We start from the raw sequence: 20,237 nt of genomic DNA, 5'->3' as shown, positions 1-20,237 counted from the left end.
TATCACTAATATGCTGAGGTGCAGAGTCTCTCATTTGAACATTAGCATCTCTACTATTATCATTTCCATCACCACCACTACTTGTGCTATTATTCATGTCTTCTTGAACAATAGTCATAAACCATACAGGTTCAACCTGGACTTTAGTTCATAAGTTTTTAAGGAATTCTTAAAATTGTACAATTTGGATGTTTAATTGAATATTTATGCACCATATTGCATATCCATGAGTGACCAGGAAAATCTAAATTCTCAAAACATGATACTTTCCGCATGACTCAAATGGACAAAAAAAGACTCCAATTTATTCAAATTTCATAGAATAATCTAAGCTTTCAAGTTACAACCTATACATCACAAATGCAAAATGGAAAATATACAACATGAAAGAGAGTAAAAACAAATTTATTTATCTTACTAACATATATTATAAAGTCAAAATCACATATTGCAAAGACACTAACCTTCAGAACTTAAACCAATACTTCTCGATTATCAACCATACTTGTTTTGGATTATTGGTACAAGATTAGGGAGTGAGAGATATAAAACTAGACATGTAAAAATTAGAAACAATTGGACAAAACTGAAAAGTAGAAGCTGCAAATTTGGATTTCCATTTACCTGTGTAGCAAAGTTGATGACACTCATCCATCAATTGAATTGGAGATCAACTCTCTAAGGAAAATGTCTTTGTTACTATAGAGAGAATTTAGGATATTATCCATAAGATGCGACACTTCAGCTTGGAACTCAAACTTCTCCGCATTGCTGTGAAGCGATTTCTTTGAGATCGACTCAACCTCTCTAATTCAACCACAATAAATCATGAATCATAACATTTAAATATACAAAAAAAAATAGATAAAATTAAATCAAATACCTCTTAACCACATTTGAATCCGTTGAAAGACCAGATGGAACTGCACCGATCTTGTCCTCCACCTTAGGTAAATCTACAACCTCTTCCGAATCACTCTCTGCATTCGCTTCAAACTTTCGACCTTGATCTGCAATGAGAATGAGAAGGGAGAAGAAAAAGAGAGCACTAAGTAGCATCCACATCCTCATCACGATTCGATGCTTCAATTTTCTCTGATTCGATTATTGGTTGAAGAAAAAACGAAGGATTTAAGCAATTAGATGAACTATGGTTGAAAAGATGAAGTGACATTGATAAAAATTTGAAGAATTTGTTGCAAAAATTGAAGAAAGAATTTGTGGCTTCTGGGTTTCGGTTTTATTAGGACTTGAAGAAACAATGGTTTTATCCAGTAAGGAATTGAGCGGGTTTCTTTTGCTTTTTTTTTGGCACGGACCCAATAAAGTGGCAAGGGAATGGGCTTGATAATTAATTTTGCCTTGGTTATAGTAGTGTGGCTAATTTACTGTGTTTAACTCATTTATTTGTAGTAGTGAATTAGCTAAATTATTAAAATGTGTAAACAAATATAAAATAATTAGTAAGACGAAAAGAGGGGTGCATGGAGGATGCTCTAAAGAAAGCTATCTATCTATCTATTACCTACATAACAAAAAAAGGTCCATCATGATATGTGTCAATCTCTCAAGTCCCTCATGACATGTATCAATCTCTCAATCAAAACTTTCCCTCCAAAACATGTCTATGTTATTCATATGTACCTTTCAACATTGTATCTTCCCTTTTTGTACATTGTCCATTTTAATTCTAATGATTAATGAGTCCATTTGTTTTTTATTCTATGAAGAAATTGCATCTCACAATATAGGGGATTGAATAAATCCCTTTTCACATTTGAATTACTTCTCTCTCCATTATCATTTCATATCTCCATCATCTACTCCTCTTTTGTTTCATATTTCTCTCTTCTTCTCTCTCTTCTTCTCTCTCTTCTTCTCTCTCATGTCTACAATCCAATATTTCATTCCTCAATCTTCACTTCATTTAAATCTAATATGATAGTTTCTGTATCCCGCTACTCAATCTTCATTATTGTAGATTTGTTCTTATTTTATAAATATGTTGTTTAAAGTACATTTTTATTGATTTTTTCATTCATTAACCTAATATGATGACTTCTATATCCAGCTACTCAATCTTCATCATTGTAGATTTGTTCTTAATTTTTAAATATGTTGTTTAAAATGCATTTTTATTGATTTTTTTAATTCATTTGTTTATTTTTAGATATGTTCTTATTTTCTAGATCTTTTAATTGATTTTTTGTTTATTATGTATGTATATTCTTATTTTTTCTTTGATTTTGTTGTTTAATATTTCATTGATTTGTTTATTTTGTATATGTGGTATTATTGATTTTATTATTTTGTAGATTTGTTCTTTTAATAATCATATTTCTTAGTGTCTGATTTACAAGGATTTCATCCTTAACAATGACCAAACCCTCAATAACTATGTTATGTACTCGATATCCATTTATATATATACACACACACATTTAGTTACAAGTACAATATTGTATTTATTTGTTTGTTTTTATAAATTTATTTATCTTCTCATCGTATCTCGCCTTTATCATCTTATCTCACCTTTTTCATCTTATCTCTTCATTTGCAGTTTGACTCTCACTTAAAGCATATCTACATGTTAGTGTTATGTCTCCGTGTCCTTATCTTACTAAAATCTTTAATTTTATTCTCCTTTGCACAACAAATGAATTTGATTATTTTTTCTCACATGATATTTGTTAAAATATTTTTTCATATGTGGTTATTTTTCTAAAGCAGGAAATACAAATTGACCATATTCTTTGTTTAGGCATTTGCAGAAGAGAAACCTCACATCCTAGAATACAACGATTAAATGTTGCATTCATTATCTGTGTCGACCTTATATTAGTAAGAATAATATTTAATCTTTTTTATTCTCATCATAAATAATTTGACATGTTTAATTGTTGAACATGTATATTTTATCTAATTAATCTTAGTAAATGTAGTCATCATATCAGTCATAATCACTAAAGACAATTTAATTTCATTTATATTCTACTCTATAACTAATAATTTTGTAAAATATTAATATTTAATTCCGTTTATATTCTATTTTGTTTGAATTTATGGATCAGTTACAAAAAAGTAATATAAATTTGCATAATTATAACTAATAAATTTGTGGAATATTAATTGAGTAATATTTACTCATTAATATCTTTGAATGTATTAATTGAGTAATAACACTTTAGAAACCAAAATTATTAAGCATGATTGTCTTTGAATGTATTTTGCTTCGTTATCTAAAAACTAAATAATTGTCTCCTACAATTAGTTTTGTTATTTGATTTTTTATTGTGTTTTTTTGATTGAATTTCACTTTAATAAAATGTAATAATCAAAATATTAAAACAATTTCATTTGATTATGATAATTAATTGATTTGATTTATATTTTGACTAATTAATTATGATTCACTAATTTTAAGCAATGTTCTTTATGGATATAAATTTGCATAATTGTATGAATTTATGGATCAATTACAAAATTTAAATTTATGGATCAATTTATATTTATATGTAATTTGTCTTGATTCATTGAATTCCATAACATGCATGATTAATTGAGCATATTACATGGTTACTTTAACATTGGAAACTAAATGCATATTTATAATTATATTGATAAAGAAATAATTAAATAATAATATCATAAAGAAACATAAAAGTTCAAAAAAATTTAGTCAGTTACAAAAATGATATTATTACATAATTAGCTAATTGTTAGTTACACTTTAGAAGCCAAAATTATTAGTCATGAATGCCTTTGAACATCTTTTATTTCATTATCTAAAAATTAAATAATTGTTCTCAAAATTAGTTTTGTAATTTGATTCTTGATTGCGTTTTTAGATTGAATTTCTCTTTAATCTTTAATAGGATGTGACATTAAAAATATTAAAGCAATTTGATTTGATTGTGATAATCAATTGATTTGATTTATATTTCAATTAAATTATTTATAATTACTAATTTTAAGCAATGTTCATTATGGATATAAAGTTTCTGAATCGTAAATAATAAATTTTTCGAATATTAATGTTTAATTCAATTTATATTCTATTTTTTGTTTGAATTTATGGATCAGTTACAAAAATGAAATATAAATTTGTAGTATTATAATTAATAAATTTGTGGAATATTAATTGAGTAATATCTACTTATTAATGTTTTACATCATTTCCAATAATTTGTTCATATTTGGATTCATTAATCAAGAATTTGTTCTGATTCATTGAATTGCATAATGTGCATGATTAATTGAGCATATTAACAATTATTTAACATTAGGAACTTAATGCACAATTATAATTATATTGATAAATAAATAATTAAATAATTATATTTTAATGTCATAAAGAAATTTAAAAACTCAAATTTTATGGACCAATTACAAAAATGACATCATACACAATTAATCAATTAAGTTAAATGATCAGATATAATAAGATGATGATATAACACGTCAACTTTATAACGTATATGATTTATTGAGCACGTTACACAATTACTTTAACATTACAAACTTAATATACATTTACAATTATATTGATAAAGAAATAGATAAATAATTCTATTTTTAACGTGTTAAAGAAATAGAATAGTACAAATTTTCTAGATCAGTTAAAAAATGTTATTATATACAGTTAATTAATTAAATTAAATGGTCAAATATATTAATTAATTTCATACTCATCAAATAAGTAAATGTATATTATGATTTATATATTGTTGATAAATCACAATATATCATTGACATTATGGGACAATAACAATATAAAATTATAAATTTTTTTTTCCTTAATCAATAGCTTTATCGTTATTTTATATATTGTTGGAATTGATTTTCCTTAATCAATAGCTTCATCTTATTTTTTAGTTGAATTGATTTTGATAATTTTATAATGCATAAGGATGAAATTATAAAATAAAAAAAAATGTGGATAACTATTTAAAAATAAAAAGAATATGGTTACCTATGCAATATTAAAATATAATGTTAATATAGCAATATTAAAATAGTAATAATATGAATCATAACATATTGCTTATAGTTATTATAGAGTCAAATACTAATAATATGTATTTTTATACTAATATTATTTTAGAATCAAATAATGAAATTATAAAGTTATTGATTATTTTTTTTAATTAATAGGATACTACTAACTATATCATGTTATGTATGTGTAAAAGCAATGTTGGAAAAGTTGAGTCAGATGTTAAATCAGAAGAGGTCTCATATTAAGTTTAACCGGTTTAAACAGTTAAACCATATGGTCTGACCGAATTATTTTATACATAATTAATAATTTTATCTTAAAAAATATAATTATGTGTAAATGTAAAGTCTTATATAATTAATAATCATGTATAAGGATATTAAATTAACATATCTTCATGTTTTTTAATTGAACCTTTCGGTTTACTTCTCAAGTTAATGCGGTTGAACCAGGTTTAACACAATCGAACCAGAATTTCCCCGGTTCAAAGCGGTTCAACCTTCATTTGGTCAAGACTGCAAATCAAAGTCGTTTTTAAGTCCGATCAGCGGTCAGACTAGTCTAACGGTCAAGTCTAGTCTGATTCTCATAACACTGATAAAAAGAGAAGCGAACCGACTCTGTTGAAGTTTACTCTCAACCATCAATGTCTAAAAACTAATCAATTACTTTGATGTTGGACTATTGTAGCCACCAGGAACAACTAAATTAAACTATTATCATATCAAGGAGAATAAGTCACCTTTCAAGCTTCCACTAACTAGGTAACAACAAAGTCATTCTATCTTAGTCTATTAAATAAATACGTAAAGTTATTCAATAATATTTGCAACTAAAATGGAATTCATGAAGAAAGAAAACAAGTAAAAAACCTAGGCTCAAGATATTGGTTTTTGCAAGAACTATTGTAATAATTTTAAGATCATATAAAAAATTTCAGGCATAATAACTTTCTTTTAATTATTGTCAAAAAGATCTCAATGCATAATGATAGACTACAAAATAAATTTGTTCACACAAAATAACTTCCTTCAAGTACTTTATCAAATTCTCAGCACTTTCTTCAACAAAGTTAATTGACCCATATAAACCTACTCACCCATATGAAAAATCACATAGAAGTACATCTTGAAATGTAATGATGGTGTACTTTAATAGTAGAGTCTGTAATCCAAAACACAACAACTAATTTGCCATCATGATTTACAAATCCATGGTAGATTTTGTTGTTGTGTATATCATAAACTTTGTTTGTGTATTCATTTATGTTCCTTAAATTTGTTATTTTTACATTGGCAGTTGTTGAGAATTTTCGCACTAATCTCTTTATTATTCAAATTACTCACATGTAATGAATTACAAACAATTATGTAGAAACAAAAATTTTGAACTGAAGTTTAATTTATTGAGATTCAACATAAAAAATGTTAGTTATGTCGTTAAGATTTATTACTTTAAATTGTTCATTTACATTTATTTTTTGCTTTTATATTATAATTATTTTGACTTACATGACTATTTGTTGTTTCAACTCATACAAGTGCTACAACTTTAATATTTATATTGTATTATTAAATTAATACATGTTTATGTTTAACTAACAACTTGAGTCTTACTAACGGGCGTTGGTTCAAGTAGTACATGTTTGATTCCCACAAGTATCCTCGCACTAGAGACAATCATGTTCGAACCGGAAACATCCACAAGTATCCCACACGTATCCTCGCACTAGAGACAATCATGTTCGAGCCGGAAATATCCACAAGTATGTGAAGCTAACTCTCCCTGCAGATACTTTTCCGTCCACAGGACTCGAACCCGAGACCTTGCTTATCTTAAGGGGAATCAAGCATGTACCACTTTAACCAAAGCCCGTAGGTACTGTGTTAAACACTTCAAACCAAACTTCCCAAACCTAACTGCAACCAAAATTCCCAAACCTAACTGCAACCGAAACACATCACAAATCCTCTTACACTTTCCTCTTCAACTCTCTCCCATGGCGTCGCAAGCCAGAAGAGGCGGAGTCTCTCTCCCAGAAAGACCAAACCATTCAAAGAGCGACCAATCACTCTCTCTCATCACCAAAATCACCCGTTCTCCCATCGTTTCTCGCGGCAAACAAGCCGCCGGCGACGCCTCCTTCGTCGCCAAAAAGCTCCTCAAAAGCACCGGAAAGGCCGCATGGATTGCCGGAACCACCTTCCTTATCCTCGTCGTCCCTCTGATCATTGAGATGGACCGCGAGCAGCAGTTCAATGAAATCGAGCTCCAGCAGGCCAGTATTCTTGGTACAGCTGCCATCGCGGCGCCACAATCCGCTAAGTGAAACCTCAGGTCAGCTCATATTGCCTCAATTGATTGGTATCTCGTATATGTATGTGATTTTGAGTCGGAGAGTGAATGATTTAGCTCTGGTTCTGTTCTAGGGTTTCGGATTATAATAATTTTATGTTAGTGGTATCACATTGGTGGAACTTTGTTTCCATTTAGTTTTGTGTATTTTATTAATAAATTTTATTTAATTTAGCTCTGCGTTTCACTTTATTGTTCATTTTGAACATGAGAAGTGGCATGATGACATAATGATTATTATTGTTATATGGTGTTAGCCCTGTCATTTTTGGATTGATCATGTTTGCTATAATGCCCTTATTGAACTACAGTTATTAAGGGTTTTGACTAGTTGCACCAGTTTCACATTGAAAATGAAGCTGAATCCCTCGTGTTCTGTTTTTGTAATTAGGTGTTATCTGGAATGGAACTGTGTCTTTTCTGTTTAGGAGGTGGAGTAAATAATCAAATTGGACATCTAAAGGTTTTGGACGTCAATTTAGTAATTCAGTGTAAACAATGAGTGCCTAATTGATGCCCATGTTAGACGATGAAGGGCCAAATTGATGTCCAAATTATAAAGTGAGAATAATTTACCCTTTGTTTATGTTTGTGCTTAATCTCTCTATTTGCAACTTTTACGATCAGCTCTAACTACAATGCTTGGAATTGGTGTTTAATTCAGAAAGGAAAGCTGAGAGAGTAGAGACTTGTCACATTTAGGCATGATGAGCTCAATTTTTTTTTATTGACTTGGACTCTTGGAGCATTCTAGTGCTGTTCAATTCTTTTGCTATACACAGAAACATAAACTAGCGTGTTGGGTTGAATCAATTGATAGTAAACTTCAGTGATCATCTGAAACTATGGGCAACTCTATAATTACTGACCACTCATTGGTTTTGCTTTAAAAGTTTAATGATCATGGTGGAATTTGGATATGTACATTCATTATAAATGGCTAAGTCTTGTCCAGACTGTTTTCGTATGCTGTCACAAAGTTTCCCATCTGGCTTTGTTTTCAGATGCTGTCACAATGCTTCGTATCTGATATTTGGGTGAAATTGCAGGATCCATTTGTTTCCCCTTATATTCTATCTAGCCTTGGTAAACCAATTACTATGTCCTCCAGTTATGGGAGTGTGTTGCCCTTATTATGATGGGCTTAGTACACCCTCTTACCTGTATCATATAGTTTATTCCTATTTCTGAGTTTCTGTTGGTTTCCCTTTTATTAGGTAGGACTGCCCAACCTCTCTCTAATGACATAATGTCCAACAAAGGATAAGAGTAATTTCTTTGATACTCAGGATGCTCATCCTCATCTGCCTGAAGAACATTTTGATAAAAATCTTTTATCGTTTTCTGGAGTTGCTGTTTGTCGTCTCTCTAATCTCCATCAGAGTTACATATCATAATAATCTTATTTCTCCTTATATTGATGACTTTCAAGTGATAGTAATATAATAAATATTACTGTCACCATGATTAATCCATTTAGAATGAGATTTTTATATACCACAAAAGCTCTTCTCAGTACAAAGTAGCAGTCAAATCATCCTGAATATCCTTCAGACGAGAAAGAAATCCACTTATAGAATGGCAATGCTGAACTTTCCATTGAACACCTACAAGTCCTGCTAGGGTATTCTTCTTCCTTCTCCGAATGTGTCAAAAGGTGTTAGCATTCCACTCACAACACACTCTCCATTGTAACTATTTTATAGGCTAATTGCAAAGATGTTGACCAACATCTCTTACTCCTCCTTAAACATGCCATATGTTAGCCACACACCCAAATCTAAAAGGTCGGGTACAACCCCTATCTTACTCATCACTTAACATTGTTATTGAATGATGCTGATAAGAGAATCACGATGTAGAAATAACCTTAATTGTTGCCTAAGTAAATCTAACTCTCCTATAGTTGTTGCATAAAGCATGATCCAAATGTTCAAAATTGCACGAAACCATATCCATTAGTTTGCACTTGTTAATTTTGTTGATAAAGTCCACACCTCCTAAGTTTGGTTGGAACCCCAGCTTTCTTCTCACTCTGATTTGCAATATCATTAAAATCACCCACCAGTAGCCCATGCCCCTGAACAGATTGATATAATATTGGGAAGTAAGTCTCGTATTGCTTATCTTAGTGGCTCAGGAGTGGTTTAATTACATGTTAGATTATTTTACTTATTGCCCATTGGTTTTGAGATACAACCTTAATAGATAACAATTCCAAATTTTGCCATTAATCACTTCCAAATTAGGAAAATAATAGGATTAGTTTTCCCTAGTATGTGAATAAAAAGTGAGCACTTACAGAAGCAATAGAGAAACTTTTAACGTAGAAAAACTTTCCCAACTTGAAAGTAAAAAACCATGACACCTAATGCATAAAATGTTTCCACTGAAAGAGGCCTGTCTTACTCAGAGGTTCTAGTATGTTAGGCAATGAAGGACCAAATTGATGTCCAAAGTATAAAGTGGGAATAATTTACCCGCTGTTTATGTTTGTGCTTAATCTTTCTGTTTGCAACTTTTACGAGTAGCTCTAACTAAATGCTTGGCATTGGGGTTTAATTCAGAAATGAAAGATGAGAGACTAGAGACTTGTCACATTTAGACATGATGAGCTCAATTTTGTTTTTTATTGACTTGGAGCGCTCTAGTGCTGTTAAATTCTTTTGCTATACACAGAAACATAAACTAGAGTGTTGGGTTGAATCAATTGATAGTAATCTTCAATGATCATTTTAAACTAGGGGCGACTCTATAATTACTGATCACTCATTTGTTTTGCTTTAAAAGTTTAAGGATCATGGTGGAATTTGGATACTGTACATTCATTATAAAAGATTAAATGGCTAAGGCACGTCCAAACTGTTTTCCAATGCTGTCACAAAGCTTCCCATCTGATTTTGTTTTCAGATGCTGTCACGATGCTTCGTATGTGATATTTGGGTGAAATTGTAGGATCCATTTGTTCCCCTTTATATTCTATCTAGCTATAGTAAACCAATTACTATGTCCTCCCTCCAGTTATGGGAGTGTATTGCCCTTTTGATGATGAGCTTAGTAGGCATCTATAACACCCTCTTACCTGTATCATATAGTTTATTCCTATTTCCGAGTTTCTGTTGATTTCCCTTTTATTAGCATTGTGAAAAACGAGAGTATCATTGACACAACTTGGAGGTATTATGAGTCTGTACTCTGATTGACAAGCCACCGAGATTCACAAAGGTTGCATAGAGCATGATGAAGAACACAAGGATTGAAGGTTTGTGATAAAAAACATAAGGATTCACAATTTGTGATAAGGCTCAGAATACAAAACATAGTCCAAGCTCTTTCTCATGTGCCTTTGGATGAATTCCTTTAAATTTTTTTTTTCTCTTTGCGTTCATTATTGAAATTCCTAACATGATCAATTAAGGAAAGATCATCAACAAACATAAACATAAAATGAGACACTTCTAAACCAGTTCTGCCCATCTTCCACATGCCTCCACTTACCCTCATCTATAGCTTCAGAGATTTAAGTGAGAGACCACAGAGACTCTTAGCCATGGCATCCCTCATGCCCTGATAAGAATAGAATGGGAAATCATCTAGAACAGGCACTTTTCATGACCCCATACAAAAGTAGCATTTTACCTCCAAATCAGAGACAGGACTGCCCAACCTCTCTCTGATGACATAATGTCCAACAAAGGATAAGGGTAATTTGTTTGATACTCAGGATGCTCATCCTCATTTGCCGTAAGAAAATTTTGATAAAGATCCTTAAGACGAAGTAGCAGCCTAATCATCCTGAAGATCCTTAAGACAAGAAATAAATGCAATTATAGAGCGACAATGCTGAATCTTCCATTGAGCACCTACAAGTCTTGCTAGGATATTCTTCTTCCTTCTCTGAATGTGTCTAAAGGTGTTAGCATTCCACTTACATTACCACCCTCCATTGTAACAATTTTAGGCGCATTGCAAAGATGTAAACCAACATCCCTTACTCCTCCTTAAACATGCAATGTGTTGGCCTCGCACCCAAATCTAAAAGGTAGTGACAACCCCTATCTTACTCATCATTTAACATAGTTATTAAAGGACGCTGATAAGATAATCACGCTGTAGGGATAACCTTAATTGTTGCCCAAGTAATTCGAACTCTCCTATCCTTGTGGCATAAAACACGATCCAAATGTTCAAAATTGCACGGAAAACCCATATCCATTAGTTTGCACCTGTTAATTTTGTAGATAAAGTCCACACCTCCTCGAGTTTGGTTGGAACCCCAACTTTCTTCTCACTCTGATTTGCAATATCATTAAAATCATCCGCCACTAGCCAACGCCCCTGAACCGATTGAGATAATGTTGGAAAGTTAGTCTCATATAGCTTATCTTATTAGCTCAGTAGTAGTTTAAATACATGTTAGATTATTTTACTTATTCCCCATTAGTTTTGAGATACAACCTAATATATAACGCTTCCAAATTTTGCCATCAAGCATTTTTGACATCCCATTAGGAAAATAATAGGATTAATTTTCCCTAGTATGTGGATGAAAAATGAGCACTTGCGGAAGTAATAGAGAAGATTTTTACGTGGTAAACTTTCCCTACTGAGAAGTAAGAAACCATGACACCTAATTCATAAAATGTTTCCATGAAAGAGAACTATCTTACTATGAGGTTCTAGTATTTGGAACACATTCTCATCCAACTAGGATGGATATCTTTCTACTATCTCATTAGGATTTGTCTCTCATGGGCTTTGTTGCTCTAAGGTTATGTTTTGGAGTTATGAGAGAAAAGGAAAGAGAGAGATCAAAAGGCTAGGAATGGGGAGAAAGGGAAGGGGAAATGAAGACAACTCTCTCACTTGTAGTATATAATATAAGAGACATAAGTTTTACCATGTTCTAAAACTCAACTCACAAACGTACCATAAAGCAATAGGACTTGCAATATTAGGCCATAATAGTTATTTATGAGAGACACTTTTATTTGGAAATGTGATTTGGTACATACATGTATATGTTTGGGAGTTATGATAGAAATGGAAGGAGAGATCAAATAGCTAGGAAGGAGGAGGAAGAGAAGGGGAAAGGAAGATATCTCTCCCTTGTAGTATATATAATATAAGGGACATAAGTCTTACCATGTTCTAAAACTAAACTCATCCAAATAGGATGGATATCTTTCTACTATCTCATTAGGAAGACAATTCTCTCCGTTGCTTGGGAGTGTGAATTTTAGATAGGGGAGAGTAAACTGATGATATGTTAGAATATTTTTATTTTTCCTTTAAAAATGTAATTAACAATAAGAAATAAAAAATAATATATAATTATATAATTTTACTAAAATATGTAGGTTTTTTTTAACATTTTGTCGCCACAAAAATCCAAATTGGGGGAACTATAAAATAGACACATGGAAGGTTGTAGAGGGTTTGAGAAACCCTCCAAAATCTTCAACTCTCCCTTGTTTTGGAGTATGAAATTTAGATGAGAGATAGTAAACTAATAATGATAATGTAAGAATATTTTTTATTTTCCTTTAAAAATGTAATTAACAATGAGAAATGAACAATAATATATAATAATATAATATTACTAAAAAATATTTAAGTATTCTAACATTTTATCGCCAAAAAAATCATAAATTGATGGAACTTTAAAAATAGACACATAAATGGTTATAGAGGGTTTGAGAAACCTTCCAAAACGTTTCCATCTCCTTCATCCAACTCCCAAGCATGAGGAAGGCTTTTGAAAGTCATCTCTTCCCGTCCCTTCCGAAACCACACTCTTAAACAAAACCTAAAACTTGGAGTTTGGTGTAATTTGCTCTCACCGAGGAGCTCTGTTCATAGGCACTAGGCAGGTTGCATTGTTGTAGAGCTTTCTTGAGTTCCACTCTAAACCTATTGACTTCCACTCCATGTAACTGGCCATGTTCTCCAAGTTATTGGTCTTGCCCTCCTACTCTCCAAGTAAATTCGTCCTTCTCTCAAGTAACTTGTGCTTATATCTCATGCAACACATTGTTAGTTAGACTTGTGTGCATCGACCTAAAGAACCAATAATCTTCATCAAGAAAAGCTTTCTTCAAATGAAGACACCATAAATCTTTTGGAAAAAAGAGAGAAATTTGGATGTGACTCTCTTTTCAAGCAGCGACAATGCCTGAAAATGTCTTACAGATGACATATGTTCTTTGCTGGAAGATTGGGAATTGAGGACAGATGGTCGGGAACTAATGATGAATGAACGGGAAAGTGTGGGAGAGCATGAGACTTGGTCGGATGATCATCTGGACCCGTCGGGGGAGGTACCTGAATAGGTTCTCTGACCGGGATGGAACAATTGCCCCCAGTCTACCAGGTTAGTCGGGGATGATCGAGCTGGTGGACTATAAGAATGGGTTGGAGAGATGTAGGTTACGACCTTATGACTGGAATAGAATAGTTGCCCCTAGTCGACGAGGTCGAGCCAGGGATGGTTGAGCTTGTGGACTATACGGGTGAGTAGAAGATATAGGCTATGTCTGGGAATGGCTTAGGGACTAGGGGTAGGTCATGATAGTTATCCGTTTCTAGGTTGACATGTGGAGTATTAATGGCGTTCCTTGTGATGATAATGGATACTCAATCGTTGTGTCAGCTCGTTTCAGTTTTGTCGTTTGAGTTTCTACGCTAACGTTAGATTGTTCTTAAGTGACTTTGGACGGGCGAATTTGCGTTTCGAGTTGGGCCTCTAGGGAGACTTGGGCTTGGGTCTTCCCTATAAATAAGGGTTTCTTCTTCCCGTATTCTTCATTGTATCTTCTTGCCAACCTTTCAACCAACTATTGAATCCAGGCGCATCTTTTCTATCTAGAAGTCTTCTTTCATCCAAGCTTTTTTAATCGGTAATTCCTCTTCTTTTCTTCATTTTTCTTTTAATTATGACTGGCGGAGAATCTAGCTCCGATGATTTGGAGATCTTGCATGGTCCCCCGTCGATCTTTACGTCCCCGAGTCTCCATCATCAAAGGCATTGGTCTACACGAGGGCAACCTCGACGGTTATCTTTATCCGCCCTCTTGCGTGACGTGATGGTGGGAGGTAATAGGAGCGAGGCTATCGTCCTGGACTGGGCAGCCTTTTGTAAGAAGTGGGGTCCGATCTTGGATGCTATATCCAACTCGGAGTCTGACACTTCTTCTGATGATAGGTTATCTATGGGGAGGAATTTCGCCGACCGTGCTGACCAATATACACTTCCACCTGAGATGACGGGTTCAAAATCTCCTTATTGGTGGTTGACCGAGAGGTCATAGGGAGCCCTTCCTTCTATACATCGGATAAGCAACCCCAGGTTGAGTTGTTGGCCTACCCTACCGAGGGCATCAGATGGCGTAGTCCAACGAAGAATGAGTGCGTTTGTCAGGATATTTTCCTGGAGTACAATGACCGCCATAGTTTCTATATGTACGAGTACTTCTGCCGTCATATTGGGGTGAAGGTTCCTTTCGATGACTAGTCAACCCATGTGTTGCAGCACCTTCAAGTGGCCCCTTCCCAACTTCATCCTAATTCCTGTGGGTTCATATGGGCTTTCAAGATTTTTTGCGAGGTCATGGAGCGTCCGTGCACGCTCCGTCTTTTCTTCTAGATGTTCCGAGTGGGACACAGTTCCAATAAAGACGAGAGTGACGCAGGCTGGCGCGGGTGGACCTCGCTTCAATCTGCAAATAGGCATGCTTTCTTCTAGGCGTTCGAGGGATCAGTCAAAGGGTGGAAATTTGGGTTCTTCCGGGTAAAGGTTGTAGGCGAACAACACTCGTGGGCATATGGTCCCAACAGGCAAACCCGATTCCCTTTGTCTTGGAATATGGGAATCCATCAGAAACCGGCGTCTAGGGGATCATATTTTTTAGGCTGAAGTTGGTGAGCATCTGGGTTTACGAATGTAGGGTGCATATATCATCTCATATTTTACATTGTTTGTCCGATTTTAATGTCCTTTTATCTTCCTTTCAACAACTGCTATGTGTGATCAATCTGACCGGTCAAGTCTGCTGAGGAGGGCTGCCTTGAAGAGGAAGAGTGCATAGATCACTAAAAATGCGAGGTTTTACTCACCTACCAATGTTGAATCTTCTCACGGGGAGTCATCTGTACCGATGATTTTTGTGCCTCCTTCTAAGCCCGAGGCGGTGGCCGTGCTTACTCCGGTTGATGTCTACCAGGTTGACCTTACTGGGGAAGAAACTGTGCTCGAGGGGGCCCTTGATCCTAGCTCGGAGGGGCATACTAGGGGGAAGATCCCTGGTAGTGGTAAAGGGTTTCTTTCCTGTATCGGGTTCCTAAGGCGGTGGAGACTGGGCTACCCAACCCCGGGGTAGTGGAGAAGATGGATTCTCTGCCCTTGTTAGACCTTCTAAGGAAGGTTTGGGAGGTCGGGGTCTTGGCTGCTTCCATGACCAAGTATCTCAAAGGTGATGGAGTGTTGGCTACCTAGGTCGATGAGGATACTTTGGCCAAGCTCCAAGAGCAGCACTCAGATGAACTCCATGATGTGGAGAAAAAGTACCTTCAGGTGCTGAAGGTTCAAGGTGAGCAGAACCTGACTGTTGGTGAGCAGCTGTCAGCGATGACCCTCCAACTTCAAGAGGCTCTGGATGTTGCGCTGCAAGCTCAGGCCGACATGGTATCTGTCCAACGGAAAATCGGGGACCTATGTGGTCGTCTTGACCGAGCTGAAGGGATATGCACCATCTAGAGACGAAGTTGCAGCTGGCCGACGAGCAGGATGAGATGAACAAGGGGGACATTGTTCGGTTAACCGAAAAGTTGGCCCAATTGAAGGCGTCTTATCAGGACTTGGAGGAAGATGTCGTTGCTGCAACGAATGCAGGATGGGATAATGCATTTGCTCAGGCACGGTTGGTTCTTCCGGATCATGACTAGTCTTGGACCCAGATTGATGCGTCAGTTACTCTTGGGGGGGAGTTGGTTGCCGATGATGGTGAAGGCCCGATGAAGCTTCCGGTCCCGGGTAGGACTTAGCGGGCGATGATTATGGGTTTAATGCATTGAAAATGTAATGTTTTTAGTTATCTATACTATCCCCGCTTGTCCTGTTTACATATTGCCTTTGGTCGTCTGTACTATCTGCTTAATAAACTTGAAACTGTCTAATAATTATCAAGGCTGGACTGACCGAGTAATTAACCTAATGGACTTGAAACTGTTAATCAATTAACAAGATTGGACTGACCGGGTAATTAACCTAATTGACTTGAAACTGTTAATCAGTTAACAAAACTTGATTGACCAGGTAATTGACTTAATGAACTTGCCACTGTTTAATTAACAAGGCTGAATTGACCGGGTAATCAACCTAATGAACTTGCAACTGTTTAACAACCAACAAGGATGGATTGACTGGGTAACCAACCTAATGGACTTGAAACTGTTAATCAAATTAACAAGGCTGGATTGACCGGGTAACCAACCTAATAGACTTGAAACTGTTAATCAATTAACAAGGCTGGATTGACCGAGTAACCAACCTAATGGACTTGAAACTGTTAATCAACTAACACGTCTGGATTGACCGGGTAACCAACCTAAGGGACTTGAAACTGTTAATCAATTAACAAGACTGGATTGACCGGGTAACCAACGTAATGGACTTGAAACTTTTAATCAATTAACAAGGCTGAATTGACCGGGTAACCAACCTAATGGACTTGAAACTTTTAATCAATTAACAAGGCTGGATTGACCGGGTAACCAACCTAATGGACTTAAAACTGTTAATCAATTGACAAGGCTGGATTGACCGGGTAATCGACTTAATGACCTGGTTACCATCGTTTCGATTCATATTTTTGCAGGGTTTGTTGATGGCAACCTAGAGGATTTGGTCTTGTCTTGAGTTTACGAATTTAACCGCCATCGAAGGGGGACTGGCCCATGCCTCCAAGAGGTATACTGATGGCGACCCATAGGACTTGGTCGTGTGTTGGGTTTATGAATTTAATCGCCATCGAAGGGGGACTAGCCCATGCCTCCGAAGGGTATACTGATGGCGACCCAGAGGACTTGGCCCTGTCTTGGGTTTATGAATTTAACCGCCATCAAAGGGGGACTTGCCCATGCCTTCGAGGGGTATATTGATAGCGACCCAGAAGACTCGGTCTTGGCTTGGGTTGGCGAATTTGAACCGCCATCAGCGGGGGACTGGCCCACGCCTCCGAGGGGTGTGTTGCTGGTGACTAGGAGGATTTAGAAAGACGTCTGAATAACACCTCGTTAACATATAAGTGGGATTCAGTTACATCATTTTGCTCAGTCGTATAAAGGTCTGGCACGGGGTTTACATTGTCAAGCATAAAATTTTCGAAGATTTGTTGCGTTCCAAGTATGGGGGATTTCCTTCCCTGCTTGGTCTTCGAGCTTGTAGGCCCCTTTGTCAATCTTGCTACTTACCCGGTACGGTCCTTCCCAATTGGGTGCAAGTTTGCCCTTTGTTTTTCCGACGTCAGCTCTCCTGAGTACTAAACTGTCTGTTTTAAAGTCTCGTTGTACTACTGCTCAGTTGTATTTCTAGGTGGCTCTCTGTTCGACGGTGGTTTCTCTAATTTTGGCTCGGTCTTTCTTCTCTTCGATCTAGTCTAAGTCGTACTTTAAGATGGTCGAATTGGCGGCTTCATCGAAGTGTGCTGTTCACCATGTGGGTTCGCCGATCTCTACTAGGATCATAGCCTCAGACCCGTAAGTAAGGTTGAAAGGAGATTCCTTGGTAGTGGAGTGAGGAGTTGTACGATAAGCCTAAAGGACATGATGCAACTGTTCCGACCAGGCTCCATTAGCTTCTTGCAATCTTCTTTTTATCTCACTGAGGAGGAATTTGTTGGCTGCTTCTGCCTGACCATTTGTTTGAGGATGGTCAACTGAAGTGAAATGTTGTTTGATGTGGAGGTCTGTCAACAGTTCTCTAAAATTCCGGTCAGAAAACTGAGTTCCATTGTCAGTGACTGCCGCGACGGGTATCCCGAACCTTGTTATGATATTTCTCCAAGTGAACTTCCACATGTTGGCTGCCGTGATGTTGGACATGGGTTCAACTTCAATCCATTTAGTGAAGTAGTCGACCACCACTATCATAAATTTAAGTTGTCCGATTGCTGGTGGGAATTGTCCCAAAATATCCATACCCCATATGCAGAAGGGCCATGGGGTCATTGTTGTTGTGAGCTCTTCGGGGGGAGCCTTGTGGAGGTCGGCAAACAATTGGTAGGGTGTACACTTCTTAGTGAATTCGGAGGCGTCTTTGTCCATGGTCGACCAATAATACCCAGTTCGGAGTATCGTTTTGGTGAGTGATGTCGTGCCGAGGTCTTGACCACAACTTCCCTCGTGGATTTCTTAAAGAACGTACTGAGCCCTATCGGGGCCGAGGCATTTGAGCATGAGAGTAGAAAAGCCCTGACGATACAAACAACCCTGTACCATGGTGAACATGAGGAATCTCTGCCTGTCTTTCTGATCTGCTGGTAGGTCGCCATTGGTTAAGTACCTGATGATCGGGACGTTCGAGTCGATCGGGATCTGTGCTTGCTCGATAGCCATGACACTGGACTGTAGGATTGTCCCTTGAATTACTAATCTGTTGTTACCCAGGCTCTTCGTGCTTGCTAGTTTGGACAGGATGTCAGCCTAGATATTCTGCTCCCTTGGGACATGTTGTATGGAAGCCGTTTCAAACTTGCCCATGAACTCCTTAACCTTGGCTAGGTACTTTCCGAGTAACACATCCTTTGTCTGATAGACCTGTATAATCTGAGAGACTGCGAGTTGGGAATCACTACAAATGGAGACTTTCTCAGCCCTGACTTCCCTGGTCAACTCCAAATAGGCAATGCATGCTTCATATTCTACTTAGTTAATTGATGCGGGAAAGGTGAAGGTCAACGAGTGTTCGATGGTCATCCCCTGGCTGTTATCCAATAAAACCCCTACTCCACTGCCTTGGGGATTGGATGAACCGTCAACATATATGGTCCATATTTGCTCGAAATTACCTAGTTGTGTGATCAATTTGGCAATGAAGTCGAACATGACTTGGCTTTTGATAGCCGTCCTGGGTTCGTGTCGTATATCTAATTGGGTTAGTTCAATAGGCCAGGAGATGATCCGTCCGACCAGCTCAGGCTTGTGCAAAATTTGGCGGATAGGTTGATTGGTTCTGACCACCACCGGATGGGATTGAAAATATTGTCGCAACCGTCTTGTTGCCACCAAGAGGGCGTAAGCGACCTTTTATAACTTCTGATACCTGAGCTTTGGGCCTTGTAATGCTTTGCTGGTGAAGTACACTAGGTGCTGACCATCTTCACTTTCTCTGATTAGGGTGGTGCTACGCTCCCGTCTGTTATTGCCAAGTAGACGTATAGTGTTTCGGCAGGTACATGCTTTGAAAGCACGGGAGTGGTAGCTAGATATTGTTTGAAAATTTGGAAAGCTGATTCGCAATCTTCCGACCAAGTAAAGTTATTGCTTTTTTTGAGAAGTTGGAATAGTGGAAGGGAATGCTTGGCGGATGCTGGAAGGAATCTGGCCAAGGCTGCCAATTGCCCATTAAGTTGCTGAACTTCCTTAACCGATCTTGGGTTGCGCATGTTGATGACTGCTTGACATTTTGTTGGGTTGGCTTAAATACCCCGGCTTGTTAACAAAAATCCTAAAAACTTGTCGGCTTCGACTCCAAATGTACATTTTTCCGGGTTGAGGCATAAATTAAACTTATGCAGTCGGTCGAAGACGACATTTAGGATACTCACATGATCCTCCGTTGGCAGACTCTTGGTGATCATATTGTCCATGTAGACTTCCATGTTCT

At 36.3% G+C, this 20,237-nt stretch overlaps 2 protein-coding genes across 3 annotated transcripts; one reads left to right on the top strand and one right to left on the bottom strand.

Moving 5' to 3' along the window:
- On the bottom strand, window positions 633-19,367 carry LOC109361384 (endoplasmin homolog). Of its 2 annotated transcripts, XR_002109292.1 has the most exons (4): window positions 19,358-19,367; window positions 9,992-9,999; window positions 884-1,048; window positions 697-807 (listed from the first exon to the last, which is right to left on the bottom strand). XR_002109292.1 is itself a non-coding variant. In XM_019606884.1 (3 exons), exons 1-3 carry the CDS (start codon window positions 1,172-1,174, stop codon window positions 648-650), a joined length of 312 nt encoding a protein of 103 aa, XP_019462429.1. In that variant the 5' UTR covers window positions 1,175-1,269; the 3' UTR covers window positions 633-647. The 2 variants fall into 2 exon arrangements, 1 of the variants encoding a protein (XP_019462429.1); XM_019606884.1 differs by lacking the exons at window positions 9,992-9,999; window positions 19,358-19,367 and adding an exon at window positions 1,150-1,269 and having other exon boundaries at window positions 633-807; window positions 884-1,010.
- On the top strand, window positions 6,917-7,629 carry LOC109361383 (mitochondrial import receptor subunit TOM9-2-like). The gene has a single exon (XM_019606883.1). The coding sequence runs from the start codon at window positions 6,999-7,001 to the stop codon at window positions 7,326-7,328; it is 330 nt and encodes a 109-aa protein (XP_019462428.1). The 5' UTR covers window positions 6,917-6,998; the 3' UTR covers window positions 7,329-7,629.

The sequence above is a fragment of the Lupinus angustifolius genome, chromosome LG11, assembly GCF_001865875.1.
Source record: "Lupinus angustifolius cultivar Tanjil chromosome LG11, LupAngTanjil_v1.0, whole genome shotgun sequence".
Taxonomy (NCBI): Eukaryota; Viridiplantae; Streptophyta; class Magnoliopsida; order Fabales; family Fabaceae; genus Lupinus; species Lupinus angustifolius.
The sequence above is the reverse complement of the archived record's forward strand: the minus strand, read 5'-3'. Positions and strand labels throughout refer to the sequence as shown.